The sequence below is a fragment of the Panthera pardus genome, unplaced genomic scaffold (assembly GCF_024362965.1).
Source record: "Panthera pardus isolate Hobbes unplaced genomic scaffold, ASM2436296v1 HiC_scaffold_12, whole genome shotgun sequence".
Taxonomy (NCBI): Eukaryota; Metazoa; Chordata; class Mammalia; order Carnivora; family Felidae; genus Panthera; species Panthera pardus.
In genome coordinates, this window is record NW_026526677.1 from 81,797,393 (window position 1) to 81,819,045 (window position 21,653).

Genomic DNA, 21,653 nt, shown 5'->3' on the forward strand with positions numbered 1-21,653 from the left:
CTTTTATCCCTACTTTCTTGAGAATTTGTATAAATAAAGGGTGCTGTATTTGTCAAATGCTTTTTCTGCATCTATTAAGAGTATCATGTGGTCCTCATCCTTTCTCCAAACATTCATGGTTTTCACAAAATTTTTCTCATGGTTGATTTCAAGTTTCATAGCTTTGTGAGCTGAAAATATGCAAGGTATGATCTTTGTTACTCAATACATGATCTATTCTGGAGAATGCTCCATGTGCACTCAAGAAGAATGTGTATTCTGCTGCTTTAGGATGAAATGTCCTGAATTTATCTGTTAATTCTTGATGACTTTATCTTGACATTCTTTTCTCTGATATAGCCAGGCCTATAAAGCAGCTGCAAGAATCTCAATAGGATGCTTCCCCTGATACCATCTTTTAATAATCAACTCACATTTGTCATTTTTGCCTTTTACAAGGAAGCCTCTACTACATCTTAATTGTTTTTAAAAAATAATGAACCAGGCATTTTTACTTAAACTATGTTCATCTGCAATGAACTTAACACTTACAAATACATTAACCACTTAATTAAATTCAAACTAATTTGTATTATTAATTTACTAATTGTTTTATCTAGTAAAATGGTCATGCCAATTGAAATCGTAAGAATACCTAAGCATAAAAATAGGGTCAGAATGATGACATCCCTTAGCCCACCAGAAAAAGACTTCAATGGTAGGGGACTCAGGACATTTTAGTAATATTATCTCTTTTCATTTCTAAGTAGGCTCAACCATGGACATTTGTAAATGTCACAATTAGACAAGATTAGGACTCTGTTATCAAAAGAAAAAAGATGGTCTTGTTTTTTCAATAAGTTTTTAAGACTGCCTTCTACAAGTCTAGCACTACTTCACAAAAAATGACAGACAATCTAAAGAAATAAAAATGAATATGAAATCACAAATGTAGACACTGATCCATCTAATTGTATTTTACATATATTTTGAACAATTTTTTTGATGTTCTCTTAGAATCACCAATTGGGAATTTTGGTTACCTACATGGAAGTTGCTTCAGATTTCATGGCTGCATAGATTAACTTTAGAAAGCACTGACATTGAGATATGTGAAATTCTACTTTATGACATGCAGCATAGTTGACAATTGAAACTGGACTATATTTATCGGGCAACTTTGACTCATGAATAACCATGACTATCCCATCTGGATTGTCATCCCTGTCATTGGATTATGCAAGTAAATTATTAGGTTCAGTTTTGAATTTATGAATCCACCAGCATTCAGTGTCTTGTGAATGGTAATGCCTGAATCCTAAAGTAGAGCCTCTCAAGCTTTTCTGAGAAAACTAGGATTTTTATGTGCATACAAAATCAGAGCAGAAGCCAGTCTGGCAAGAAGGGGGACTAAAGAAAGTTAAGGCCAAATTTTATCATGTTTTCTTTGATTTTTCCAGATCAGGCAAGATGAAGGAAAAATGTGTGATAATGGAATGTTGGATGATTCATTTTTTTTTCATTCCTTCACTCAAGGATTTATTTAGTATCAGGCACTGTGCCAGGCAGTGGAAATGCAAAAATTAATAAGATCTAGTGCCTGCTCTCAAAAATCTCATAATCTAAAATTAAAGGATGTTTGTGGGAAATTTAAGTAAATAAAAGAAAGAAAGAAAGACACCAGAACAATACAATTACCATGCCCATAATTATCTAGGGATTCCTTAGCATCCTGATTCCCTTAAGAAACATTAGTGAGAATAAACCCATTCCAGTTCCCTATATGGGTATCAGTTTCTGCTTGTGTTGGCATGCATCTATCCCTACAATGTGCTCAATTTTCTTGAATAAAATCATAAATACAAATAAAATTTTTACTGAATAAAATAAGAATAATTTTTTGGACATAATTTTTAAAAAGTATTATGTTGTATAGTCTGCCTGTGAAACAAAATCCCCCATGATTACCAAATTTATGGTACTTGTATTTTTTTGTATCCCTTTTATAACAGTATTATTAACTGTATTTTTTTGTATCTTGTTAATGGCTAGAATCATTTAATAATAAGCAATAATGTATTTTTTAGCAAGGGGTGCACAGTGTTCCAGTTTCAGTTCCAAACTTTTTGATGCTTACTTTTAAGAGAAACAAAACACAAAACAACTTGTCCCATTTTACAATTCTCATTAAAAGGCACCCCTGACAACTCCTTTTCCTGGACTATGTTCAACACTTGTATGCATTTATCTTAGACCTTTCAGAGGATATGTAACTAAGAAGTTCATTCTAAACATGTCACTAAAGCCATTTTCAGTTATAGATGGCACTGAAAAGACACCAGTTGAGGTTTGCTGTATAAAATAAGTCGTGGGGGGATTTCTTAAGAGGAGAAGGGATGAGATTGTTGTTCTATATTTTATTTTATTTTATTTTTTTAAATCTTTTTTTTTTTTTTTTTTTTTAATTTTATTTTTGGGACAGAGAGAGACAGAGCATGAACGGGGGAGGGGCAGAGAGAGAGGGAGACACAGAATCGGAAACAGGCTCCAGGCTCCGAGCCATCAGCCCAGAGCCTGACGCGGGGCTCGAACTCACGGACCGCGAGATCGTGACCTGGCTGAAGTCGGACGCTTAACCGACTGCGCCACCCAGGCGCCCCTGTTCTATATTTTATGATCTGACTTTCTAATCATCAGAGCATAAGATAAAAACAGATAGGCCTACTCCTGTCTTACAATAACTCCTGCCAGGCAGATTGCCTTTACTTTGTATAGCAGGAGGTGGGAAAGAATGTGTGTGTGTGGTGAAAAATGGAGTTTCAGATACACATTAAAGGGGACAAGAAACCAAAATATAGCCAATCACCAAAGGCTAAAACAAAGGCTATTTTATTTTCTATATGGTGTGTGGGTAGCTGCTATTATACAGATTCTGTTTGGCTTTTCATTTTGACTATATAAAAATAAGAATATTATAACTAAACAGCAAAAAGAAAAAAAAAAGATGCCAATTCTACTTTTTTTTTTTCTGAAATTCTGCAGACTTGATTTAAATCAAATAAGTTCCATGTTGCTATCATTAGATTTCTTTCTTAGGTTATTTTCATAGATGGGGAGGTTAACTAAAACTATATTTTTCAAAAATCAGCAGATTGAAGGAAATTGAAAAAGGAACATTTCAGGTACTGAACTTGTTCCTTCTGCTGTCCTATTGAAAGGCAACTATAGAGTTCTTATAGAGCAATTAATAACTCAGTTTACTGTGTTTCTGTTTAATTTCCTTCTAGATACATCGCTTCATGAAAAAAATTCTCTAATCCAAACCACTTCTCACAATTTTTTACTAAAATTTTTACATAAAACATTTTATTTTTGAGAATGTAAGAATATTTACCTGAATGTATTGTTTTATACACATAAAGGACCAAAAGGATATTGATGACATCCTTTATCATAGTTTATTTCCCATTTTTCACTCTTCTACACAAATGTGAATTTACTGTACCACCTCTAAGCAGGAGTTTTCTCAGTCCTAAATCCAGCCATCCTCAGTTTACCATATGTCCATCCACAGTCTCACTTTATGTAATATAGCATACATTTGTACACACAGAACATCCATACAAACGGTGAAACCACAAATGTAGACATCAACCCATTTAATTTTACAAATACTTGGACCATTTTTGTTGGAATTCTCTTAGATGACCCATTTGATAATTACCAAATTGCTAATTGCTCCTTTTGAGCAATGGGTTTATATCTTAACACCTATGTATTGTGGTCTAGAGGTACTAAATGAGTGTTGAACAGATAGATACAGCCATGGTCTTGGTTACTATACTAAGAAATTGACAAATGTTATAAAGTACTTGAACATAAACACACACAAAAGGAAGCTTTAAAAAGGACATACTAAGCATTATAAAAATGTCTATTACTAATTGACCACTATTTACTAAATGACTGACACTTTATTTACAAAATAGCAATATTTTTAAATCTGCATATAGGAAAGAGCACAAATTATAATGTATAATTCAATAAATTACCACTAAGTAAGCATACCTGTGTAACTACAGTCCAGGTCATGAAACAAAACATTACTAAGAGCTAGAGACCCACCTTGTTGTTTACTATAGTTTTTTTGTTTTTTTGTTTTTTTGTTTTTTTTTTTTTTTTGAGAGCACAAGGTGGGGAGGCAGAGACAGAGGGAGAGGGAGCATCCGAAGCAGGCTCTACAGTGTCAGTGCAGAGTCTGATGTAGGGCTCGACTCAGGAACCATGAGATTATGACCTGAGCCAAAATCAAGAGTCAAAGCTTAACTGACTGAGGCACCCAGGTGCCCCACTACTGTCACTATCCTTATTCATACTCTCTTAAAAACCAACATCTTCATTTCTGATTGGTTTTCATTGTTTTTGAAATTATAGGGAGATTTTTATATCTTGTATTTTTTACTTAACATTATATTGGTAAGATTCATTCATATTGTTACAGACTTTCTCTCAAACTACATTGATTGAGTATCCCACAATTTATTTGTCATTCAATCATTGATGGATATTAGGGCTGTTTCCAGTTTGGGTCTATTGTGAATAGAGCTGTCTATAAAGACAATTTTGGAAGAATTATCCACTTGCAATATTACGTCTCCTAGTCCATGATTATTGTATACTCCCCTTGGGTTTTTTTTTAGGTTTTCTTTGATCTTTATCAATATAGATCTTACACATCTTTTCTTAGATTTATCACTATTTTATTGTTTTGATTCTATTGTAATGGTGATCTTTATTTTTATTTATATTTATTTTCTTTAGCTTTGTAATATGAAAATTATGTGAAATATACAGAGAAGCATAGTAAATTTCTACATACTCAACATGCACCTTCAACCAATATGAACTAATGAATGACGTTTTATATGTTACACCATTTAATCAATTCTTCTAATTATTTTGAGGCAAATCTCAGAAATTACATCATTTCCCTCAACATATTTTATAATAAATCTCTAAATGTATGCATTTAAAAATTCCTACTTTTCTGTGGGGCCTGGGTGGCTCAGTCAGTTAAGCATCAAGTTCTTGATTTCAGCTCAGGTCATGATCTCATGGTTTATGGGTTTGAGACTTGCATAGGGCTCCACACTGACATCATGGAACCTGCTTGTGATTCTCTCTCTCCCTCTCTCTCTCTCTTCCCCTCCCCCACTTGTGCACTCTCTCTCTTCTCTCTCTCTCTCTCTCTCTCTCTGTCAATAAATAAATAAATAAACTTTTAAAATGCCACATTTCTGCTTTCTAAGGACATGCATGTTGAAGAATGCACTCAGTTTAAACAGCAGCAAACTCAAAAATCTCACCCAATACAGCTGCTTTAAGGTTGGGTAGATTTTTTTTGGTTGCTGACTACATTTTTACCCAGACTTACAGTTATTCTCTCTGAGCAAGCATAGCCAAGAACTTGAACAGAGTTTACTCTGGGATTTTCAGTCTTACTGTTTTTGCAGTTCTCTTATTTCTTGAATTTCTCTGTTAGATTTCCAGTTGTTCCTTCTGCATCCAACTCCATCCTTTGTTTCCCCAGCTGGTAAGGGGGCAGTCATATTCTGGCACCAGAGTCATATTTTCAAACAAAACAGCTGTAACTTACCTGTTGCACTTTCAGGTTTCAAGAATAAACTCTCCTCTGGCTTCTGTGTTCTTTTGGATGATTGCCAATTTTTTTCAGTTCTCATCTAGGGCAGGATTTGCATGACCACTTTTCTGAGCCACCATTTATTTCCATCATTGTCTTTAATATCTCTCTAAGATCTGTGGTATTAGGGTCTATCACTAATTTGTATATCCTCTCCTCTTTCTACTCTCTCCCTCTCACCCTTTCTCTGATCAAAAGAGGCTTACAATTTTTTTTGTCTTTTCAAAGAATTAACTTTGTTTTTTTTTCCTTTTTCTTTATTTGCACTTTTTTTCAGTACATTGAATACCGCTCCTATCTCTATCATACCCATCTTTCTAGTTTATTTGGGTATTTTGGCTTTTTGTCTTTTCTAATACATACATTAAAACTATACATCTCCAAACTCTGCATTCCTAGTACCTTATATAGAGGAAACCGTATAGTATGGTTAAATACATAATATATTTTTTAAAGATTTATATTCTTTTACCTAAAGATATTAACTTTCATATCAAAACTTTTGTCTTTTCATTTAATTGGTATGCATTAAGAGGCTATGATGTTCACAGCTCATCTCACAAAACATATTTATGCACATTAGTTATAATAAAATATTCCCAGAATTTTCATTATTCAACATGCTGCATTTTACAACATTTGAGTAAAGAAGGGAAGAGAACAAACATTTGTAAAACACCTGCACTAAACTACATGCATTAAGAACAAATTCAATTATATTTATAACCAATCTTCTTTAGTATATTTCTAGATAGTAATAACAGTTTCTAGGAAAAATAAATACAAATTTATTCAGTAAATTATATTCTTTGTTATGTTCTTGCTGCATTTAAACCTCCTCACCTCATATCCTCTAATCACTGTTGAACTGCCTCATAAATATTCAAAAGTTTAACTAAGCATTGTTTATTTATATTATTTGATTCATTGAATTGCATCCTTTATAGTAAAATTACTGCTAGGCACAAAGCAACTACTATGTATGCAATCTAATAATACCGACTGCCAGCGTATCTCAGAGTATTGATTGTGAATAGCCAATTTAATAACTATCCCTAGTGCTAAACTCAGGAGATTAGGAAGCTGGAGATCAACTAAATTGAGGCAAGCAGAGACGTTCCTGACTGAAACAAATTCATCTTCCATGGGAAGTGTGTTCCTCATATATAAGATTTAAAGCTCTCAGTAAGGACATGGCTAAAATTAGGAGTTACATAAGAAAAGAGGAATGTAAAAGGCAATTTAAGCATTATTAGGGAAAAGATCATAGTGTTTCAAAGTTTCTCTGAAGGTGAGGAATTACTAGAGAAAGCAGCCTAGAAATGAAATGTCTGCCTTCTCACTCTCAGTTTACATTAGTTACAACTTTTGAATTTAGGAATGGCAGTGAATTAAATTGAGGCATATAAAACTAGCTTTTCTTGATTTCTCTTAAAGTAACCCTGAAACCATAAGAAAAAAAGACAATCTTTATTGCAATTGCAATGCGGGGTATGAAACAAAAATATTAGTAGCATTTTCTAGGTTTTTCTTTCCTTTCATCTTTATGCAATGACCCAGCCTCAAAATCCCATTTTCTACGTTCAAGCAAGGAATGAAATCGCCTCTGGGCCCCTTCCCCTTTATCTTTTTCTTCAGTGAAACAAACTAAAGTCACACACATGAAGCTTTGTCTCCCAGATCAGGCCTCAGTAGATTTCTTTGTGTTGCTTGGAGAACAGGAGTAGAAGCTTGTACTAACACTGATAATCTAGCATCTACCACTGGTCTGGGTTATACAGTTTAGAGATGGATGTCTCCCCTTTCAAATAAACTTTAATTCCTTTTTAGAATACCATTAAATATCTGTTAGGTAAGATTCAGGTATGATTAAGCAGAAGAAAACTCTTTGAAAGAAAGAAAGAAATTATAAGGTTCAGCATGAATTCCTTCCCCTATAAGAGATTTTCTTGTAAATCAGAAGAAAAATTTTAAACGAGTCTAGATAATGATGAGAAAAGAATATTTCTTATGTATTTAAAGAGTGATCCAGAATATGAAGAGAAGGCAATAAAATAAAAACCAAAGTAACTAAAATAAAATATTCATTAGAAGCAATAAAATGCAAATGTAATACTAGTAAATATTTAAACCAGTGCTTCAGAATACAAACTTGAGAAGTTATCCCAGAATACAAAGTAAATGAATAAGGAAATTTTAAGGTGAGAGAAAAGATGGCAGACATGAAAGACAAAAGAAATTTGGTCCATAAGCAGTAGATATCTGCTAAGAGGACTGAATATATAGAGCAAAAGCAATAACAACAACTAAGAAAATAAAAATAAAAATAAAAAATAAATAAATAGTCCAAAATCGAAGTAACTAAAATATATTCCACAGAGTTTCAGGAAATATTAGTCTTAACGACTCATTCTTTGGCATGCCCATAACTATCACCAAAGTCTGCTGATTTCATCTTCTAAATATTGCTTGATTCCATATGTGTCTCCACATCCACCACTATAACCCTTGTTCAGGATACACTTATTTCTTACCCAGACTCTGGTAATGCCTTCCAACCACTCTCCTGTATCTACACTAGTCCTTTTCCAATCTCAAAGTCTTTTTTGACTCACCATTATCCCAGTTGCCGACAGACAGTTCTTGATAAATAATACATATTCAAAAAAATTTTAATGAAGAATTGATAATCTTTAAAAATTCAAGTCCTAGCAAAATACTTACATTTCAATATGCATAATCAAAAAAACTACACTCCCTAGAAGAAAGAATAAGTTACTTTCAAAGGTGCAAAAATCAATTACTCTTTGCAACATTAAGTAACAACACAAAATAGAGCTATGTTTATTACATTCAAGGAGTACAATATTGAATTAACAGTGATCATCGGGTGCAATTAATGATGTAGAAATAAGTACTGGAACTAAGAAAAAAAAAGTATTTTTTTTAAATCTAACAAGCTAGCAAAAATCAGGATAAGATAAAATATTAGGGAGACTTCTTCACTGATTTTGTATATAATCACAATTCACTCAGTAACTGTACACTACAAATGGCAAAAATCATGGATTTTAGGCCTTGCAACTTTATGTAAGAGAACTGGATTGTGTGTGACATGAATATCTTAGAACTATCACATCAAAAAAATCAAATATACTATCTGCATAGTTAAAATTGTAATTATCCTGGAGAGCCAACTTTGGGGAAAAATGGATATTTACTAAGAAGAGCTATCCTGAAAATTTAGGCTCAAATGTACACTTTTACAGGCATTGGCTGACTCAGATAATAATAATTATTTATCACTGATAATATCATATGTTATTATAATTTTAAGTAAATTTTTTGGCAGACAAAATCAGAAAATCAAAACAATATGAAGGATTTCAAAAACAGGATACCAGTAGACTTACAAATAATAAAAATCATAAATATTAAAACATCAAGAAAAAATATTTCAAGTAGTTGAGTGATAACAAGGGAACTATCTAAAACTGATTCATAAAACTGAGGTAAGTAGTATTTTGCCTGTTTTATAAACAAGGATATAGAGATTCAGTGGTTAAGTAATTTGTTCCATTATATCCAGCTTACAGATAAAAAAAAGTAAGTTTCAAATATAGGCCTTCTGGCCCCAATCCCATGATCTACCTAGAGCTTACAATAATATGGTATATCTCTTAGACTCATGTACTTTTTTTTGAAATGAAAATTTGTACAAACTATTTGAAAATGAGTGTGACATTTTATGTATCAAAAAACACAACATTTTTCATATCTTTACACCCCATAATCTCCTATGTGGGATTCTATTCTGGGGAATTAATCCAGTATGCAGAAAGCAATACAGATGAAGACATTCATGGCAATACTTTGATTAAAAGAGCATCAGTTGGAAACTACCCAAATGTTCCACAATAGGACAATGGTTAAATATTTGGTACACAGGGGCACCTGGGTGGCTTAGTCAGTTAAGTGTCTGACTCTTGATCTCAGCTCAGGTCATGATCTCATTGTTTGTGAGTTTGAGCCCCTCATCAGGCTCTGTGCTGACAGCATGGAGCCTGCCTAGGATTCTCTCTCCCTCTCAATCTGTCCCTCCCCTGCTCACAGACTCTCTCTCTCTGTCTCTCTCTGAAAAATAAATAAATAACCATTTTTAAAAAATAATATTTTTACACAGACATATGATAGAATATTACTTTGAAAAAGTGAGAAAATATGTATATGTATATGTAGCTATAATGTTAGAAAACAAAAGTAGGACATACAGTTATAGACATATAACTATATTCAATATATGTAATGAAAATATAGGAAGAGATACACAGACACACACAAAAGACAATTATCTGAAGTTGGCAAAATAGTCAGTTATCTTTACTTCTGGTTTGTGATATTTATATCTTTTTTAAATCTTTTAACCTAATGTTTCAAATGATCTCATTTGGAGTTCAAAGTTTATGGGTTGATGAAATCTATCATCAGGGTGGAAATTGAATCATGGAGAAAGAAATCAAATAAAGAAATTTGAACTTTAGAAGGTGTGTGTGACTTGTGAATACTACATTACCTCGACTCTAACTTAAGAATCATGAGAGAAGCATAATGGTAAACTCCAAATATTTTTTGGTTTTGTTTTGCCCTTTTTCCCATCAAAAAAATAAATAAAGGAAAATAATTATCATTTCACTGTGAAAGTAACAACTCCTCCTATTCCTGTTTTGTAAACATGATAGAAAGAGAATGTATGCTTTTTTTTTTTAGGTTTCTCTATAGGTTTTATTTTTTTAGTGCTTTTATATTAAGCTTTTTATTTTAAATCTAGTATAGTTAACATACAGTGTTATGTTAGTTTCAGGTGTACAATACAGTGATTCAACAGTTTCATACATCATTACTCAGTGCTCATCACAATAAGTGTACTCTTTTTTTTTTAATATATGAAATTTATTGTCAAATTGGTTTCCATACAACACCCAGTGCTCATCCCAAAAGGTGCCCTCCTCAATATCCATCACCCACCCTCCCCTCGTTCCCACCCCCCATGAACCCTCAGTTTGTTCTCAGTTTTTAACAGTCTCTTATGCTTTGGCTCTCTCCCACTCTAACCTCTTTTTTTTTTTCCTTCCCCTCCCCCATGGGTTTCTGTTAAGTTTCTCAGGATCCACATAAGAGTGAAACCATATGGTATCTGTCTTTCTCTGTAAGGCTTATTTCACTTAGCATCACACTCTCCAGTTCCATCCACATTGCTACAAAGGGCCATATTTCATTCTTTCTCATTGCCACGTAGTATTCCATTGTGTATATAAACCACAATTTCTTTATCCATTCATCAGTTGATGGACATTTAGGCTCTTTCCATAATTTGGCTATTGTTGAGAGTGCTGCTATAAACATTGGGGTACAAGTGCCCCTATGAATCAGTACTCCTGTATCCCTTGGGTAAATTCCTAGCAGTGCTATTGCTGGGTCATAGGGTAGGTCTATTTTTAATTTTCTGAGGAACCTCCACACTGCTTTCCAGAGCAGCTGCACCAATTTGCATTCCCACCAACAGTGCAAGAGGGTTCCCGTTTCTCCACATCCTCTCCAGCATCTATAGTCTCCTGATTTGTTCATTTTGGCCACTCTGACTGGCATGAGGTGATATCTGAGTGTGGTTTTGATTTGTATTTCCCTGATAAGGAGCGACGTTGAACATCTTTTCATGTGCCTGTTGGCCATCCGGATGTCTTCTTTAGAGAAGTGTCTATTCATGTTTTCTGCCCATTTCTTCACTGGGTTATTTGTTTTTCGGGTGTGGAGTTTGGTGAGCTCTTTATAGATTTTGGATACTAGCCCTTTGTCCGATATGTCATTTGCAAATATCTTTTCCCATTCCGTTGGTTGCCTTTTAGTTTTGTTGGTTGTTTCCTTTGCTGTACAGAAGCTTTTTATGTTCATAAGGTCCCAGTAATTCACTTTTTCTTTAATTCCCTTGCTTTTGGGGATGTGTCGAGTAAGAGATTGCTACGGCTGAGGTCAGAGAGGTCTTTTCCTGCTTTCTCCTCTAAGGTTTTGATGGTTTCCTGTCTCACATTTAGGTCCTTTATCCATTTTGAGTTTATTTTTGTGAATGGTGTGAGAAAGTGGTCTAGTTTCAACCTTCTGCATGTTCCTGTCCAGTTCTCCCAGCGCCATTTGTTAAAGAGACTGTCTTTTTCCCATTGGATGTTCTTTCCTGCTTTGTCAAAGATGAGTTGGCCATACATTTGTGGGTTTAGTTCTGGGGTTTCTATTCTATTCCATTGGTCTATGTGTCTGTTTTTGTGTCAATACCATGCTGTCTTGATGATGACAGCTTTGTAGTAGAGGCTAAAGTCTGGGATTGTGATGCCTCCTGCTTTGGTCTTCTTCTTCAAAATTACTTTGGTTATTCGGGGCCTTTTGTGTTTCCATATGAATTTTAGGGTTGCTTGTTCTAGTTTCAAGAAGAATGCTGGTGCAATTTTGATTGGGATTGCATTGAATGTGTAGATAGCTTTGGGTAGTATTGACATTTTGACAATATTTATTCTTCCAATCCATGAGCAGGGAATGTCTTTCCATTTCTTTCTATCTTCTTCAATTACCTTCATAAGCTTTCTATAGTTTTCAGCATACAGATCTTTTACATCTTTGGTTAGATTTATTCCTAGGTATTTTATGCTTCTTGATGCAATTGTGAATGGGATCAGTTTCTTTATTTGTCTTTCTGTTGCTTCATTGTTAGTGTATAAGAAGGCAACTGATTTCTGTACATTGATTTTGTATCCTGCAACTTTGCTGAATTCATGTATCAGTTCTAGCAGACTTTTGGTGGAGTCTATCGGATTTTCCATGTATAATATCATGTCATCTGCAAAAAGCGAAAGCTTGACTTCATCTTTGCCAATTTTGATGCCTTTGATTTCCTTTTGTTGTCTGATTGCTGATGCTAGAACTTCCATCACTATGTTAAACAACAGCGGTGAGAGTGGGCATCCCTGTCATGTTCCTGATCTCAGGGAAAAAGCTCTCAGTTTTTCCCCGTTGAGGATGATGTTAGCTGTGGGCTTTTCATAAATGGCCTTTATGATCTTTAAGTATGTTCCTTCTATCCCGACTTTCTCAAGGGTTTTTATTAAGAAAGCGTGCTGGATTTTGTCAAAGGCCTTTTCTGCATCGATTGACAGGATCATATGGTTCTTCTCTTTTTTTTTTTGTTAATGTGATGTATCACGTTGATTGATTTGCGAATGTTGAACCAGCCCTGCATCCCAGGAATGAATCCCACTTGATCATGGTGAATAATTCTTTTTATATGCTGTTGAATTCGATTTGCTAGTATCTTATTGAGAATTTTTGCATCCATATTCATCAGGGATATTGGCCTGTAGTTCTCTTTTTTTACTGGGTCTCTGTCAGGTTTAGGAATCAAAGTAATACTGGCTTCATAGAATAAGTCTGGAAGTTTTCCTTCCCTTTCTATTTCTTGGAATAGCTTGAGAAGGATAGGTATTATCTCTGCTTTAAACATCTGGTAGAACTCCCCTGGGAAGCCATCTGGTCCTGGACTCTTATTTGTTGGGAGATTTTTGATAACCGATGCAATTTCTTCGCTGGTTTGGGTCTGTTCAAGCTTTCTATTTCCTCCTGATTGAGTTTTGGAAGAGTGTGGGTGTTTAGGAATTTGTCCATTTCTTCCAGGTTGTCCAATTTGTTGGCATATAATTTTTCATAGTATTCCCTGATAATTGTTTGTATCTCTGAGGGATTGGTTGTGATAATTCCATTTTCATTCATGATTTTATCTATTTGGGTCATCTCCCTTTTCTTTTTGAGAAGCCTGGCTAGAGGTTTGTCAATTTTGTTTATTTTTTCAAAAAACCAACTCTTGGTTTCGTTGATCTGCTCTACAGTTTTTTTAGATTCTATACTGTTTATTTCTGCTCTGATCTTTATGATTTCTCTTCTTCTGCTGGTTTTAGGCTGTCTTTGCTGTTCTGCTTCTATTTCCTTTAGGTGTGCTGTTAGATTTTGTACTTGGGAATTTTCTTGTTTCTTGAGATAGGCCTGGATTGCAATGTATTTTCCTCTCAGGACTGCCTTCGCTGCATCCCAAAGCGTTTGGATTGTTGTATTTTCATTTTCATTTGTTTCCATATATTTTTTAATTTCTTCTCTAATTGCCTGGTTGACCCACTCATTCATTAGTAGGGTGTTCTTTAACCTCCATGCTTTTGGAGGCTTTCCAGACTTTTTCCTGTGGTTGATTTCAAGCTTCATAGCATTGTGGTCTGAAAGTATGCATGGTATAATTTCAATTCTTGTAAATTTATGAGGGGCTGTTTTGTGACCCAGTATATGATCTATCTTGGAGAATGTTCCATGTGAACTTGAGAAGAAAGTATATTCTGTTGCTTTGGGATGCAGAGTTCTAAATATATCTGTCAAGTCCATCTGATCCAAGGTATCATCAGGGCCCTTGTTTCTTTGTTGACCGTGTGTCTAGATGATCTATCCATTTCTGTAAGTGGGGTGTTAAAGTCCCCTGTAATTACCACATTCTTATCAATAAGGTTGCTTATGTTTATGAATAATTGTTTTATATATTTGGGGGCTCCGGTATTCGGCACATAGACATTTATAATTTTAGCTCTTCCTGGTGGATAGACCCTGTAATTATTATATAATGCCCTTCTTCATCTCTTGTTACAGCTTTTAATTTAAAGTCTAGTTTGTCTGATATAAGTATGGCTACTCCAGCTTTCTTTTGTCTTCCAGTAGCATGATAAATAGTTCTCCATCCCCTGACTCTCAATCTAAAGGTGTCCTCAGATCTAAAATGAGTCTCTTGTAGACAGCAAATAGATGGGTCTTGTTTTTTTATCCATTCTGATACCCTATGTCTTTTGGTTGGTGCATTTAATCCATTTACATTCAGTGTTATTATAGAAAGTTATGGGTTTAGAGTCATTGTGATGTCTGTATGTTTTATGCTTGTAGTGATGTCTCTGGTACTTTGTCTCACAGGATCCCCCTTAGGATCTCTTGTAGGGCTGGTTTAGTGGTGACAAATTCCTTCAGTTTTTGTTTGTTTGGGAAGACCTCTATCTCTCCTATTCTAAATGACAGACTTGCTGGATAAAGGATTCTCGGCTGCATATTTTTTCTGTTTAGCACACTGAAGATATCGTGCCAATCCTTTCTGGCCTGCCAAGTTTCAAAAGAGAGATCAGTCAAGAGTCTTATAGGTCTCCCTTTATATGTCGAGGGCACGTTTATCCCTTGCTGCTTTCAGAATTTTCTCTTTATCCTTGTATTTTGCCAGTTTCACTATGATATGTCCTGCAGACGATCGATTCAAGTTACGTCTGAAGGCAGTTCTCTGTGCCTCTTGGATTTCAATGCCTTTTTCCTTCCCCAGTTCAGGGAAGTTCTCAGCTATTATTTCTTCAAGTACACCTTCAGCACCTTTCCCTCTCTCTTCCTCCTCTGGGATACCAATTATGCGTATATTATTTCTTTTAGCGTATCACTTAGTTCTCTAATTTTCCCCTCATACTCCTGGATTTTTTTCTCTCTCTTTCTCTCACCTTCCTCTTTTTCCATAATTTTATCTTCTAGTTCACCTATTCTCTCCTCTGCCTCTTCAATTGGAGCTGTCATCGTTTCCATTTTGTTTTGCATGTCGTTTAAAGCGCTTTTCAGCTCCTCATGACTGTTCCTTAGTCCCTTGATCTCTGTAGCAAGAGATTCTCTGCTGTCCTCTACCCTGTTTTCAAGCCCAGTGATTAATTTGATGACTATTATTCTAAATTCACTTTCTGTTATATAATTTAAATCCTTTTTGATCAGTTCATTAGCTGTTGTTATTTCCTAGAGATTCTTCTGAGGGGAATTCTTCCGTTTGGTCATTTTGGATAGTCCCTGGAGTGGTGAGGACCTGCAGGGCACTTCTCCTGTGCTGTGGTGTATAACTGGAGTTGGTGGGCGGGGCCACAGTCTGACCTGATGTCTGCCCCCAGCCCACCGCTGGGGCCACAGTCAGACTGGTGTGTGCCTTCTCTTCCCTTCTCCTAGGGGCGGGATTCCTTGTGGGGTGGCATGGCCTGTCTGGGCTACTTGCACACTGCCAGGCTTGTGGTGCTGGGGATCTGGCGTATTAGCTGGGGTGGGTAGGCAAGGTGCACGGGGGCAGGAGGGGTAGGCTCAGCTCGCTTCTCCTTAGGTGATCCACTTCAGGAGGGGCCCTGTGGCAGCGGGAGGGAGTCAGATCCACTCCCGGAGGTTTGGCTCTGCAGAAGCACAGAGTTGGGTATTTGCGTGGAGCAAAGAAGTTCCCTGGCAGGAACTGGTTCCCTTTGGGATTTTGGCTGGGGGATGGGCAGGGAGATGGCGCTGGTGAGTGCCTTTGTGTCCCACCAAACTGAGCTCTGTCTCCGGGGGCTCAGCAGCTCTCCCTCCCTTTGTCCTCCAGCCTTCCCGCTTTCTGAGCAGAGCTGTTAACTTCTGACCTCCCAGACGCTAAGTCGCGCTTGCTGTCGGAACACAGTCCATCAGGCCACTCCGCTTTTGCCAGCCAGACTCGGGGGCTCTGCTTGGCCGGTGAGCCTCCCCTCTGCCCCGGCTCCCTCCCGCCAGTCCGTGGAGCGCGCACCTCCTTGCCGCCCTTCCTACCCTCTTCCGTGGGCCTCTCGTCTGCGCTTGGCTCCGGAGACTCTGTTCTGCTAATCCTCTGGCGGTTTTCTGGGTTATTTAGGCAGGTGTAGGTGGAATCTAAGTGTTCAGCAGGATGCGTGGTGAGCCCAGCGTCCTCCTATGCCGCCATCTTCCCTCCTATCCTCACAATAAGTGTACTCTTAATCCCTTCACTTATTTCATCTACCTCCTCCTCTGATATTCTTTGTTTTAAACAAGTACCCTCAGTTAAAGTTATTTTTTTTTCAGCAAGAACATGTTTTACTTGATGCATACTTCAGAATACACTCTAAGTTTTAGCTGATGCAAGAAGAATTTCTGTTTTTTTCACATTCAGTTACTTAAGAAACATTTTATCTGTCACTTAGGATGCTTTATTTTAGGGTGATTAATCGGAACATTAAACATTCAATATTTAGAAGTCCAAAATTTATAATTGAAATCTGTATCAAATCTGTATCAAAATTTGTCAAATTTGACCATACTCATCTCCCTCAAGTACGTATACTTAATCAATTTAAAATAATCTAACCAATTAAAGTAAGTTAAAATAGAAAAGCAAGAATCAGATATACCACTGGAAAGGAAAGATATGTGTCTGCTCATCCAACATCTCAGCCAATTTTGCAGTTTGAAAATAACTTAGATTTATTCAGTTAAAATATTCTCAAGCACCAAGCAAGATAAGCTAGTTCTCAGAATTGGGAATAATGAGTCCATCATCATATAAAAGATAGGATTTTAGAGGAGTCCAGCTTTAATCAAATAGCTTTAATCAAACAGATATTTGAAGTTCAGTCAGTTCAAATCTGTGAAGAGACAGGGATGAGAAATAAGAATGCAATTATCTTTTTAGGCTTTAAAAAAAAGAGAGAGATAGATATATACATAGATATACAAGATCTGTGTATATGTATCAGACAGTTTTAGTCCCAAAGAACTAAACTACTCTAAATAGTTTAAGAGGACCTTATTATAGTTATTAAATGCTTTACTAACTTATCAAGTTAAATTAATAGACTCCAGGGTGACTTGAAAGACCAAGAATGACTCTTAAAGTCAAACTACAGAATCAACACAAAGGAAGATGTCTTTTAAGCCACCAGCCCCAGAAGCACACTCCACTACCATGGTTAAGGAAGCCTCTATAATCAGGATGGTGCCACATTCAGGAAGGGGCTGTGATCTGGAGAGCTCTGCTACTGTTGCCGGTTCCAGAATCCCACCATGCCAACTATGATTTGTACCAACGAAATAAACATCCTGCGCCCTACTTCTTGACTAACAAAGCTGATGGTTAGACAATGAGTCACTTATTAATGCTGCCTGGAGGGGCAAGGAGTGGAGGAAAAGTAATGACTCCCTTAATGTGCTTACCAGCAGAAAAGAAGAAGCAGAAGTTCAATCTCCATCTCACTTTTATTTTCAAATGCCAGGCATATTCATCTGACTGGCTGAAGCTAAAACACATTGAATCCTAACTACAAAGGAGTCTTAAAAATAATATTTTTTAGCTCTCCATCCTCTTCAGTACAGGAAGACACCTGGAACTAGAGGAAATGGATGTTGAACACTAATGTACCATATCCCTTTGGTAACTCAACATACATACACATCATTTTCCACATTCAACAACCTTCAAAAGTAACAATAAGCAACAACCATATTCCAAACTGATATGGTACAAATGTAGCTTTTTAAAAATTTTAAACGTTTATTTATTTATTTTTTAGAGAGAGAGTACAAGCTGGGGAGGGGCAGAGAGAGAGGGAGAGAGAGACTCCAATACAGGCTCTGTACTGTCAGCACAGTGGCCCATGTGTGGTTCAAACCCACGAACTGTGAGATCATGACTTGAGCTGAACTCAGACACAACCGACTGAGCCACCCAGGTGCCCCAACAAATATAGCTTTTACAAATGAAAATATATGTACCCTTTCCCCAAACAAGAAATTCAAATCTGTCCGTGTCAGGGTGAAAGTTTATTCTTCCTCTAATGAACTATATTAGAAAGTTACCTATGTACAACACTATATAAAATATCACAAGAAATAAGGGGCCCAAGTCATTTAATATGTACATATAAAACAGTACATGGAAGAAAGTATGGCTATTATAGTCTTCATTTAATAAAATTGCAGTTACAATTTATAACTTCCTTCTTCCTCTACCCATTTCTTATTCCCTTTGCCTTCAGCCAGCACCTAGGCTGGTAAAGATCTTTTAATTTGATATGGTGACTCAAATGTTTTTTCCTCAGAGAGGAAATGAGAGCCTATAATGACTTCCTATGGCTACAGCTGGAAATGGTAGTCTTTGGCATGCTCCAGAATATTTCAAATAATAAACCCCTTGCTGCCCACAATGTATGGCAGCACCCTTAGCTGAAAGAACATCTGGAAAAGATGGTGTTTGGCTTTCTAGCCTCTACAGTAGACAAAGCACTTCAAGAAGCACGAAATGGGTGCAGTGATCCACTTCTTTCACCACAGTAATGAATAGGGGAAAAAAGCACTACTGTTCTATTACTTTTACCATAGTAAGTAGAGAAATAAAAGCTACCCTTTTATCTACTTCTACATGGTTATGCTCTAAGGTCTGAAACAGCGTTAAGCTTTAGGTATATAAAGACAAGACAATTAAAGTCACAAAGAAATTGAGTTTGGTACAAAAGCAGCCACCACAAACTTATAATCAGGAAAAGTCATTTCTGCCTCCCTCCCAGATCCTAGCAATGTGACTTCTCTACATTTAGAACACTCCCAAGTACCATGAGTGTTATTAAACCCATACAGCTTAGGGGCATCTGGGTGGCTCCGTCGGTTGAGCGTCCGACTTCAGCTCGGGTCATGATCTCACAGTCTGTGAGTTCGAGCCCCGCGTCGGGCTCTGTGCTGACAGATCAGAGCCCGGGGCCTGTTTCAGATTCTGTGTCTCCCTCTCTCTCTGACCCTCCCTCATTCATGCTCTCTCTCTGTCTCAAAAATAAAATAAAACGTTAAAAAAAAATAAAAAAAAATACAGCTTGTATGACTCATCTTTATGTGGGGCCTAGGAGGAAATACTGTTCATGTAGATTTCTCAAATAATTCATTCAAAGCCCCATGGCTTTGAAAGGTAAAAGTTTCTGATAACTTATGAGAGAAAAGCACTTCTTCAGTTTCTTTGAATAATTTTTCCTTAATGTCAGGATGTGTTTTTGGCTCTTTCCAAGCAATTCATGCTACCAAGCTAGAAGATAGCACCTTTTGTGGCTCTGTTGAGTACTGCTAAGATGCACACAGACACAGATCAGGCAATGACTAAGACTGATTTTTGCCTCATTAGTAACACCTGTTAATGTTTTAAGAAAACATCAAAAAAGAAAAAATCAAACAATCACAATCATAGGAGAAACTTCAAAGTTAATCTGTCCTGTAATAATTTGTTGACAGGTTGGTTATCGGAAAGACATGGAACAAGAAGATGCAGCAGAAACAGTCAAAACTAGAGGAAATGAGTCATCTGTCATTCTAACAGGATTAGAAGGAAATACTTTATATCACTTCAGAGTGAGGGCTTATAATGGTGCTGGATATGGGCCACCTAGCAGTGAAGTGAGTGCAACCACCAAGAAATCCCGTAAGTGACCTGGGCTTTTTGTTTGTTTCAGACAAAAGGGGATATATCTGTTAGCATTTCTGAAAGCCATGTGAGATACATAATAAGGAGAGCTAAAGGGGAGTTTTGATTCTTAGTCTTGCTTCAATGCTTAGATCTGAATTCCAAATCTAGCTCAAAACATTTTGTATTCACAGTAGATAAAGGTTATCTTCCTGTGAAACAAGGCCAAGCAATTTTGACACAGAAAGAAGATAAAAGGATTCTGGTTCAAAAGCTCAGTAGAGTAGCCATTAAAATGACACTCCTGGAGCAAAAACCTACCTTATCTGACTCCAGCTGGAAAGAAGCCTATGGTGTCAGCCAACTACTAAACACAAGAAAAGACTGAAATACAAAGATTTAAGTGAAGAAATGTATTTAAGACTCCTTATCAGTTCACTTTCACTTTTTATTTTGCAGCCCCTAGTCAAGCACCTAGCAATCTCAGGTGGGAACAGCAAGGTTCTCAACTTTCTCTTGGCTGGGAACCTGTCAGACCATTAGCCAACGAATCTGAAGTCATGGGCTACAAGGTCAGTGTGCTTCTTCACTCTCTGGTATAGTTATTCAGCTCAAAAACTGTTATTATGAGGATGTACAGTTAATAAGGCATAAAAAGACCCATTAGCATACCTGTTTTTTTGCCAATAATTTTCTACCTATAACGTAGGAAAAAGTCTCCCTCCAATGGGAAAGCCAAGGCAGTCAAAATCAGTTTCAACTGAAAAGATATAGGAAGGGAAGAAGTAGGAAAAGCAGCAACAATTTGAACACAGGATGAAGATGGCTCCATGAAGCACATGTGAGGGCCAGCAACACTTGGGCAGAGTCCTGGAATTCTTTCCCAGTAGACAAACTTTTCTGGCAGATAACAAAGACTGGATGACTTAATTTGAGTGGAAAGACTCTATTAGCAGAAAAAAGAAGAAATGCTAAGGCCAGCACTCTGGGTTAAGAAAGAGTCCGTGGAGAGGCAGCAAGCTCCAAAATAGACACAACATTTCACATACAGTCATCCTGCAATGTACCAGCAAGAGGGCTGGGAATATAAAAACATTTAGTTCGTTTTTGAAAAACAACTTTGAAAAAAAAAAGAAAAACAACTTTTTCTCTAATTTTAAAATATATATGTGGTCTATGTATTGAATTGGCTGAATTTAAAATTCTTTTTTCATCAGATTCGATGATTGTCTTAAACTCCATATAGAATCATTAGTTGAGTATTATTTACATAATAAACTTTAAGCATTTTAATGATAATATTTAGACTGAAAATCATCATTAATGTGGCTTTTCAATCATCAGAAAGGGTAACACAGTATTTTATATATAAAGTGCTAAAACTCTGAAACTAACAACTGAAGAAGTTATAAATGGAATATATTTTTTAAGGTAAGTAATTCCCATTAACATATTTTAAGATACACATTATATTATTTCTTACAGACTGTAATTAATGTGGATTGCAGACACTTTCATTACTCAACCACACACACTGAAATCTATTCTCATTCTCAGAGATATTGAATTTGATCTTTTGGGGGAGGGCAGGTGAGCTATTTTTTTAATCCAGCTAGAAGTATAGTATGCAATTACTTATGAGTGTATATCAGATGTGTGTTT

The 21,653-nt window shown here is 36.2% G+C and overlaps 1 protein-coding gene across 2 annotated transcripts in view; it reads left to right on the plus strand.

Annotated features, from left to right (window-relative positions):
- The window catches only part of CNTN5 (contactin 5), a 1,357,742-nt gene that overhangs the window by 1,321,546 nt on the left and 14,543 nt on the right, over nucleotides 1-21,653 (plus strand). For both annotated transcript variants that reach the window (XM_053900236.1, XM_053900234.1), the window contains 2 exons: nucleotides 19,823-20,009; nucleotides 20,451-20,563. In XM_053900236.1, coding sequence (XP_053756211.1) covers nucleotides 19,823-20,009; nucleotides 20,451-20,563 — 300 coding nt within the window. The remainder of the gene's footprint in view (nucleotides 1-19,822; nucleotides 20,010-20,450; nucleotides 20,564-21,653) is intronic.